Source organism: Nicrophorus vespilloides, unplaced genomic scaffold (assembly GCF_001412225.1).
Source record: "Nicrophorus vespilloides isolate i.1.1-1 unplaced genomic scaffold, Nicve_v1.0, whole genome shotgun sequence".
NCBI classification, from domain to species: Eukaryota; Metazoa; Arthropoda; class Insecta; order Coleoptera; family Silphidae; genus Nicrophorus; species Nicrophorus vespilloides.
In genome coordinates, this window is record NW_017100108.1 from 542,309 (window position 1) to 552,748 (window position 10,440).

Here is a 10,440-nt window from a genome sequence, read left to right on the forward strand (position 1 = left end):
AAATTGTTTTTGTATAAGTCCTATTATAATTGGAGTATTGTATGTATTTTTTTTTGTTATTTGTCAATTTTTTTCTTCTTGCTACCTCCAAGAAGTAGTCTCATCAATCAACATCTAAGCAACCAATGTCAATTAGTATATAGTTTACACATACTATATAGCAAGGGTGGCCAACTTTTGTGTACATAAGATTCTACCCTTTATCTTAAAAATGTGTCGCGATCGACTTGTTGTGATGGGCGTAGTCTAAATGGTGGAGGTGTGAATTACATGCTAATTTATATATCTACTTATGTAAAAAATAATATAAATATTTAGTAACGATCGACTTGTTGGCAACCCCTGGTATATAGTATAATATATACTTGTAATATATTAAGTCTGAATTATCTGTGAAATGGTTTTTTCTCAGATTAAATTTTGTAAACCATTTTCGAATATGAGTTTCATCGAGTAATCAACGTTAGACAACATGATCAGCGTAGTTTAGCAAGAGATAAAAAATTGCGAGGTTCCAGATTCAAAAATTGCATGAGACAAAATTCAAAAATGTCGCGGGTCCAAAAAAAAATTAAAGTATTTATTATAAACACATTATATTTGATATTATTTTTCTTTGAGAAATCTTTATGTACGGAAAGCTATATTATCAGCAAACATTTTTAAATAAACGTGAACGGTGACAGAAAGGTAGAGTAAAATAACATTGTGATTTTTAAATTATGTATAGTCAGGAATATTTATTATTGTAAACATACAAATACATGGAATATTAAAATATTAAGTACATCATATATTTCATATTTTAATAATTTTATCCATTTGTATAAAGAATTTACTACTAGATAACCAGATATTTTATTTTGAATACCATTGTACGAATTCGTTACAAACATTTCGTTATATTCTATTTGCATGTCTTTGGTATTATGAGAATTAATTATACGATGATCAAACTATACATGTAGTATTAAATTGAAGATACATTGATTGAAAGAGGAAGAGCCATCAAGGTGTACAAAAGTTTTGATAATATTTATTAAAACAGTAACAATTTGCGTTAACACTGCTAAAATGTATTTATATAAAAATGACGTTTTGTAACGAAACTACACAGTAGTTAAAAAAAGACACTTTAATATGTGGATGCTTCAATGATGACTTTATGTAAATATTTAACACGCCTATTTAAAACATGTAATTCTTCTTTGTTTAAAATGTCAAAAAACGACGATTAGGTAAATATTAGCTAATAATTCATTAAAAAATAGATAAAATCCTAATTACTTATAGCTCAGATATATGTATAAGAAATAAAGTAACAATAATTCTGTACAAATAAATAAATTAGCTAGGCAAATCACAATAGTTATAAATATTGGAATTGCTAGAGAAAACATCTTTATGGCCATTTGGGCCGAGGTTGCCAATGTACCGAGACCGCTGCTACTACATGGTTAATAGCGCATGTCGCGCTAAATGGTGTGGATGAGAAGAAATTTATTAAATTAATCATAAATTTTCCTAGTAAGCTTTTGCATCATGTCATATTTACACCGAGTACTCTGCTGGAATACTCGTAGACAACATAGCTGATGCTCACTGCAGGCATAACTTTTATGAAATTTGGTGTTATGCCTCTATATAAACCCAGGACTCCCTCTTTTTTTATGATCGTCTTAAATACCCCTGTCATGGAGACGCTCGATCTATCTACGGTTGCTTCTGTTACAACTGAAATGTCGAAATCATTAATTACTTTTGTTTAAAATCCAATCTCTTTGATATTCTTACCTTGAGCTTGTAATCTAGTCCTGATCAAAGCTAATGGATACGAGCACATTTGACCCAAAGTGCTCGAAATACTTCCACATGCTAAAAGTAAATAGAAACTGGGCTGCTCGCTAGCATGGGCCTGAAGATATTTCTTTTTCAGTGTCTCGTATACTGCTAGATCAATTCCGGCATATGGAATGATGCCGAGAATATTTGGAATGTAACCACGATAAAAACTCATGATGCCTTCTTGGACGTAAATTTTGTATGCTGCATCCATAATTCCTTTGTATTGGCCAGTTTTTCTTAAAGCTAAACGAGTTTTTAGCACCTCTAGTGGATAAATTGCGGATTGGCTAATTCCTCCTGCTAGGGCTCCGGCACAGAATCTTTCGTAAATGCCTAGCTGATGTTTAGAGTCGCCCTTGATAAATCTCTTGACCTGTTCATAAGCTGCAAACTTTATTGCCGATTCAGGTGCAATCTTTAACACGTTTATTCCGTTGCCTCTCCACAAGCCTTGCACACCACCTTCTTTGACCATATTGCTGAAACAATCTCCTATTCGTTGCTTGCTCTGTTGAACCTGTAATATTTAGAATATAAGTAAGGTAAATAGTTCAATTATTTGATGATTTTCACATACCTGAAGAAATACTTTAAGCCTATCTAATGGGGCAGTACATGTACGTGATACTGCTCCCGCTATGCCACCGGCTGCCAAATGTCGCCACCACATCCCAGTTTGCATTTCATTTTGAGTAAAATCATCAGGGACGTTCATATCCTCCCCAATGTCCAAATACTATAAATAAGAAAAAATATACATAAATATTGCAATTTAGTTGAATAAGTTGCTTCAATATTTAAAAACTATATTTCATTGCTATAAAGTCCAACAAAGTACCATGAAATATATCTTAGCATTTAAGAAGTTAGAAAAAATGCTACACAAATCTCACCCTATGCACAAAATTTCCATGTAGCTTATTGAAGAAATACGTTATCTCATAAAAAATAGTCATGCTTTATATATAAATTAACAAATATAAGTAATAAAGAAAAATTATAATGTGTCAAAAATCTTGACAAACTATTGTGAAATTGTTCATAAACAATGTTTTAAAGCTAATAATACAGAAACCTAGCAACCAATCTTTATTCCGCCTACAATTTGTTTTAAATGATTGCACTTATTGCAGATATTTTATATAGAATTTTTATTAGTAACAAATGCGTGTTGGTACACATAATACAAAATACTGAAGCTGAAAATTTAAAGTTCCGGATAACCACCTGCCCAAATGATCGGCTTAATTTAGCAAAACGACGCGCATATTTATATAACATTTGGCAACCTCTACATACAGGCGCACGAGTCGAAAATATATTTTTAATTATTAAAGTACGACTACATTTTATCATAAATGCGTGATTCGCACAAATTATTAAGTTTTTTTTTTAAATAAATTTCGTTAAAAGTTACTGTTGCTAAGGGGTCCCCCAGATGTCTCAAGGTCGTCTAGAAAATTCCACTCGTTTCCTACTGCATGTCTATCACTTTCTCCGTTCGCTACAATTATCTATAATTCTTATTGACTATTCGTGAAAAAAAAATAATTTGATAAGCGGACAATAATTACCTTCGACAGTAACTGGTTAAAAAATAATAGAAAATCCTCGAAGGTATCCGGTAACGGATTCGTTGTTTCTTGTCCGTACATTTTGCACCACTAAATATCACACGAGCAAATTCCCGAAAAATATAATCTACTTAAATATTATTATCACAGATAATGTTATTAGCAGCGGGTCAACTGTGTAACGATAACAGACATTGAGTCAGCCGAGCAAGAGTAGAGAGAGTTACAGGCTAGTTGACACCACTGCCAATTTCTGATGCTAACTGAAACTTATAACAAATGAATGGAATAGATATGCATACGAGAGAGAGACAAAGTGAGAGGCCGGTATTAAGCGGTTCACATGGAGGTGGGGCAGTGACGTGTCGGCGACGAGTTATCTCTGCGGTTATTATCGCACAGGCCATCTGACTAAACGCAAAGCTCCCGTCCAAAGGTCTGAATCGAGAACGAAAATTACTATGCAGGACATATTCAGATATACATAGTCCATTACTAACGGTTCATAAACATATATGGAAAAATTTACACAATGGACTCTATTTCCAAGTTGTATTTTATTTATTTGCTAAAAAAAATACCCATATAACACGCGCAAATAAACCCATTTACATGTGAGCATAATATTTTCATCCCATATGTTCAGACTAAGTCAATGATAGTCAATGATACTTTCCATATCTCTCCATAACAACTGCCGTATTAATCTTTATTTGTTTTTTTAACTAGAATTCAACATATATGATTTATGCTTATATATTTAAGTATTTTTATCATTAAGATATATTTGTAATAATCTTCAAATTTCAAATAATTTATTTAGACAAAAAATACTTCTTGAAAATAATATAATATAACCAATAACTACAGAATAATACATTATATATAATTATGAATCAGGTTTTGCGATTTTTTTTAAACGGAATTTTTGAGATAATATTGAAAACAGATATAAACTGTTTTTTAAGTAAGAATAAAAAAATATAACCTAATTTATGATGGATGGTATAAATTTGTATTAGTATTATTTGCTAATATAATTATTTAAGAATATATTTAGTAATGGGTAACAAATTAACAATTATGTGAACTTTAAAATTTACAATTCATGCTAAGCCAGCGCACACTTTCATATTAATTTATTATAAAAAAATGTTACTTTGACCTTATCTCATTTCCATGGATTGCGATAATCTTTTATAATTTCGCAGAACAGACACAATAGTAATAATTATATCTACACATATTACAAATAAATTTAAAAAAAGCATGCATGCAACGTCTACATATTTGATCTATATTATTTGCACGTTGTAGTATTATCATGAGAAGGCTTGTCAGCAATCGTGCAACTCCATTGGTTGAGAACGAACTACGTCAGCGGCAGTAAGTTTCAGGGTCATAAGCGCTTTCCTCCATTCTCCGACAAGTCATCGCAACAATCACCTTACACAATTGATTATATTTTAAATCATAAAAAAAACACTACTTGGCAATCAATTAATAGTGTAATGTCTAACTGTGATTGCAAATACACCGAAATGGTGTATGCAAGATTGGAATTCGGTAAAAGTAGGTCATTGATGTGTTAAAACAAATCCACGTTCATAATAGTGAAACTGAGTGAAACCCGTCAATGAATGAGATCATTATATAATTTCAGAAATTAAAAAACAGGTTATAATTGTATACAATATTTTGGAATAACCAAGATATCTATCGATTCTTTTGCTTTTAATTGTTGTATTTAATAATGACAACAGTAATATGTCGCATATATATATAACAATAAATTCCCGACGTTAGAAATCCCGACTGTGTCAAAATCCCGACTATATCGAAAATGTTTTCGATAACATTTTTAAATTATTCCGGAGCGTAGTCACTTTTAAATTGTTATTAATAATAAATAACAACAATTAATAATCTAATTGTATTTAAGATTATTTCATATAATTCAACAAAATCAAATAAATTAATAACAATTTATTGTTATTAATAATAAAAATGTAGCACAAGGTGACTACGCTCAGAAATAATTTAAAAATTTTATTGTAGAAATTTTCGATATAGTCGGTATTATGGTTGTCAAGATATTGATATATTCGGGATTTCGGTTGTCGGGCTTGCGATGTAGACCCATATATATGCAATCGCAAGTCGTTTTCTTACTCTACGAACTTATCTGCTTCAATTTTATTACACAACCTAATACAATGGGCAATTTCCACCAAGTCTCATTTATTTTAATGAACCTATTATTAAAATCTCAAATTATTGAAATCTTTATTACTAAATTTACAATTTAAGTACAAAGCGTGCGGCTTTGTTCAGTACTGTTTGAAAATTTCAGTCGATTCCGCTTAATTGAGACAACCGCTTATTAGGGACAAAACTAAGGAAATAACACAAATTTACTTCGCTTTTTCGATACAATATTCGTTTAATCGGGACAGTAATCATGTGTGAATGAATTACCATGGGGCCGGTCCATGGATGCGGCGTAACCACAGGATCCATGGATGTTGTGTATGCGGCGCATGCTACCCATGCGCATGGATGCTGTGTTTCAACCGCATCTATGAACGGACCGCGCCTGATACTAACATATTTATTGTTCCAGAATGTATATAATTTTCTATTATGTAGTATGTATACTATTTTTTAATATGTATGCATCGGGACAAAATGTACTAGTCCCGATGTGTCCCGATTAAACGGAATCGACTATCATCTAAACTTTATTTGTGAAAAATAAATACTAAAAAAATCTAAAATTTGTTTTTTTTCTGTATACAGTCTTCGCTTAGTCCGGTATCAAACATTGCGGGATATTGGAGGAACCGATTAACCTCAATATGCGAAATATTGCTGTACAAATAATGGAAAAAAGTATGCAAAAAAAATATTATGAAAAATATTTACTAATCAGAAATCGGTATAATATGTTTTCGCATCAATTGGCAATTCATCCTACACGGTAAACATTTTCGGTATCTAATTATTATACAATGATGATAACAAGAACACAAATGCTACACATTCCATAAAATAAATTGAAGAAAAATATTATGCACGAATATAAATTTAATAAATAAATAAATTTAAAAACATATCCATTACCGCGTGATCATCTTCTTCTGCGCTTTTCATTAATCCTGAATAGAAAGAACACCGCTTGACGCAATTACAATAGATTCGTTGAAATTTTAATGAATAACTGAGACCACGTTTCAATAAAACAATACGATTTTAAAATTTCCCTATCTAATCATGAAATGAGATTATTTTGTGATAATTTTATGAAGAATGAAATTATTTTCATTATTTCTATTTTTTATATAAAAAAAAGACAATGAAGAAGTTTCTTACACATCGAAACAAATGTTGGCTATTTGTATTTACTCCAATACAAAATTCAGGTTATATTAATCGAGTCCGTTAATAAAAGACAATTAGCTACAAATATTAGTATTTTACGGTAAAACTATTATTGAATAAACTGTATTATTTATAATTAATAATATCGAAATAAATCAATAAAATATTTTTAGCAATAGGTATTTACTTACAGTAGAATGTCGCCAATAATGGATTAATTGATGGATATCGCAGCTCGGTGCCAATAGTAAGTAGTCCCTCCATTCGTCAAAGCTGATATTTAGGCTCCCGTCTTGATCCATTCTGAAATTAAACAATAAAAAGAAATAACAAGTTTCCTATCGAATGTGAAATAAAAATAATATAAATGATAAATAAGAATATAAATTAGAGTAACTGTATAAGTATGTTTATATTAACCACACAGTTAGCTATAAACAATTCAACGTAGACAACTAATCGAACTACAATGAAAACAATAACACGTAGAGTTGATATAGAATGGTGCATGAAAGTGTCTGGTGGCCCAGAGTATGCGAATATTTTTAGAACCTGCTACAAATAGAATTGACTGAGATTATAATACAAACTTTAAGCAGCACGACAAAGCCTAAAGAATGAAAAAGAAAAAATAAAAACGTACTAATTTGACAGATACCTCTGTAACAGATTCCGGGCCTCGCTTTTATCCAGTGGAATTCCCAGCTCATGGAACGCCCTTATCAGTTCCTCCAAATCTATTTTACCTAGAAATTAATAACATATGTTTAGAATTTATTAGGAAATCCTAACAAAAATATCTATAATATAAGGTTTTTACTCAAAACTCAATATTATACAAAATATAACAAACAATTATTACTATTTTATTATAGTATTGCGTAACGAGTAAACACCAAAATATTAAGAGTTGGTAAACAATACAAAAATAATATCATTTTTCAAGTACATAACAATAAATCGATAGCCTTTTTTGTTTGTTCTATAATAAATAGACACATGTGTAAAATATTAAGCGAAAACATATAATAAAAACTGCTTATCCGACAAATAACAAGGAATTATTTTCGTAATTAAATATATTCGTTAACGTAAATAAACTTCTGCATTCAAAAAAATGATGTGCAAATATAGTTTGCATATCAATATTCTGATTATATAATTTGAACACATAACTCTAATTTTAGCTCAGTAACCAGTTGCATCGATAGTAATAAAAGTGAAAATTCACCAAGTAAGTTATTACTGTACAATTTACGTTCACATTTTGATTACAAATTTGCCAAAGGCAAATGTGTATTTCAGTATGTTTATATTAATATGTCTCACCATCTTTATTTTTATCCAAGTTTGAGAAATGCAGCTTCAACTTCTTCTCGTGCTCCCTGACATAATAGATGAAGTCGGCGAGTGAAATATCGCCACTCTTATCAGTGTCCGACTGCTGCAAGAATTTCTGCAAACACAAAAAGGTTAAATTATGTTATATACGCAAAAAGACATTATTCTGCCTAGAGATTGTTATCTCAGTGGAATCTGCAGTACTTATCGTTGTAAAGTCTTCAGACAATGTATGTAAAGTCGATAATTAAGCAATTTAGACTAAATTCAACATTTTATTATAAGTTTATCAAACTAGAATCCATAGAAATAGAGTTGTCCAACTAAAGTTATTTGCACAAGGTTCACTTTATAAATGAATGAACATTCATAGTGAGGGATACATTTTTTTTGGGTAAGCAATTTGATTTGTGTCTTTGAATGTACACAATTAGTATACAGTTCAATTAGTACAGTTGACACCTTTACAATCACTAACCCTAAACGTTTAATGTGTACGTTTAATGTGTTTCAGAAATGGTTTTTAAGGATATTACATAATTAAGAAAGATGTAGGCCAAATGGAGTATGTATCATCGAAATTAATAAAATGGTTGGCAACAAGAACAGTTGACATACAATGAATACGTAAGCATCGATAAAATAAATGCGAAATCATTTAAAAAATAACTGTGTTAACTTTCAAACAGGATGAAACGGAATTCGGCTTCCTTTAGTAATCATGAGCAACATGAATTGAATTGACAGAACTATAAAAAATACAATTAGTAACAAAAATGGGTCCACTTTGCATCCTGAAACCATAAACTTAAATAATATAACTAGTACTATATTAAACTAGCTAGCAAATGCATTCTATGGAAAACAAAGATTAACTAAGATTATAATCTATCAGAGTACTAAGGGCGTTTCTTCTATTTTCCATTTGTAACCTTGCCAAGTGTGTCACAGCGTTTTACCACATTTTAAGTAAAATCAATATCTCCAGTCAGGGTCAGATGCCAGAGATAGGTTACAATACATGCATGCACATCGAACATTTTTTTTGCAACTGACCCTGACTGATCGCGAAGGTTTGCATCTGGATATAGGTTCATAAAACCAAGTAAATGCATTCGAAGAAAATAAAACTTACTCTGAACACTGATTCCTCCAATTTTGTAATGGGTAAACCAGATGCAAGTGTAGAGTAGTCAACGTCGGGGTTGGACGAAGAGAAACAAATATTTAAATTTTAAATGAAGAAGTTAATTATCAGAAAATGTAAATTTTGACATGTTTTTAACATGTACTAAAAGTTATTGATAATTATGTTTGATAGATTGGAGAGTATTAGGAAGTGAAACGCACATTCCGGTCCATCTCCCTCCACGTGTAGTAACATTTTTAAGAGAAGGAAGTTCTTCTAGCAACGTTTAGACCGTGAAGTTTCAAAGGTTGGAGATCATCAGCCAACATCAAGGTCAGCATTTAGGCTTGTTAGGCAACTTTATGTAAATACATTCACCAAACATGTATATTGACAATAAGATGTATTAAGGTTCACATTGCTAATTTTAATGCGATCCGAGAGGGGGTTTCGTCCGTCCAATAAATGGCATTTGGAAGGTGAGTTAATTTAGGATGTGATAATTTACAACTTACCTCTGCATACCGATGATGGACACCGAACTTTCTAAGTGCACTCGACAGATCGTGTATATCAATTTTGCCATCCCCGTCCTTGTCCAGGTTGGCAAAAAGCTTGCCCAGACGCTCCTCATCCTCCTGGGGCAATTCGTGCAAGTAATGGGGTGGTAAATTTCTAGCCATGGGGTCCACCTCGGCCGTGCGGTGCGGCATCGTCGACGTTCACTTTGTTTGCAAAAAACGAGAAGTGAAAGCACCGATTACGCACAGTTTATTTAACGGAATCGCGATGATCGCATTTACAATGTCTCTTCACCTCTTTTTGCCGCAATGCGCCTTCTACCGTGTTCAAGACCTGAATTGACAGCTGTTTGAGAATCACCAACTACGATCAACAACTCCCTCTTGCGTCTTGCCTCGTAACCGTGTAAATAGCGCCGTCTACAGTTCAAATATAAATCAATAAAAACAACTGAAAACCATAATATTTATATTCAAATAATCTTTATCGCTTGTATAATATCAGAATAATCTGATACCAAAAAAATGCATTGCATTGTGAGGTCAATTATTATCAAAATGGTGCACCTAGATCACCTAGTTGCGTTGACAGTAATAAAATTATTAATATAAAGAAAATTTATATATTATTACTAAATTTAAATGTAAT

The 10,440-nt window shown here is 31.5% G+C and overlaps 1 protein-coding gene across 2 annotated transcripts; it reads right to left on the reverse strand.

The window, feature by feature from the left end:
• Positions 1-825: 825 nt before the first annotated feature.
• LOC108568362 (calcium-binding mitochondrial carrier protein SCaMC-2) lies at positions 826-10,206 on the reverse strand. 2 transcript variants are annotated; one of them, XM_017929406.1, is made up of 8 exons: positions 9,786-10,206; positions 9,277-9,291; positions 8,130-8,256; positions 7,459-7,546; positions 6,992-7,103; positions 2,423-2,581; positions 1,795-2,362; positions 826-1,734 (listed from the first exon to the last, which is right to left on the reverse strand). In XM_017929406.1, the coding sequence occupies exons 1-8, from the start codon at positions 9,981-9,983 to the stop codon at positions 1,541-1,543; spliced, it is 1,461 nt and encodes a 486-aa protein (XP_017784895.1). In that variant the 5' UTR covers positions 9,984-10,206; the 3' UTR covers positions 826-1,540. The 2 variants fall into 2 exon arrangements, with proteins under 2 accessions (XP_017784895.1, XP_017784896.1); XM_017929407.1 differs by lacking the exon at positions 9,277-9,291.
• Positions 10,207-10,440: the final 234 nt, after the last annotated feature.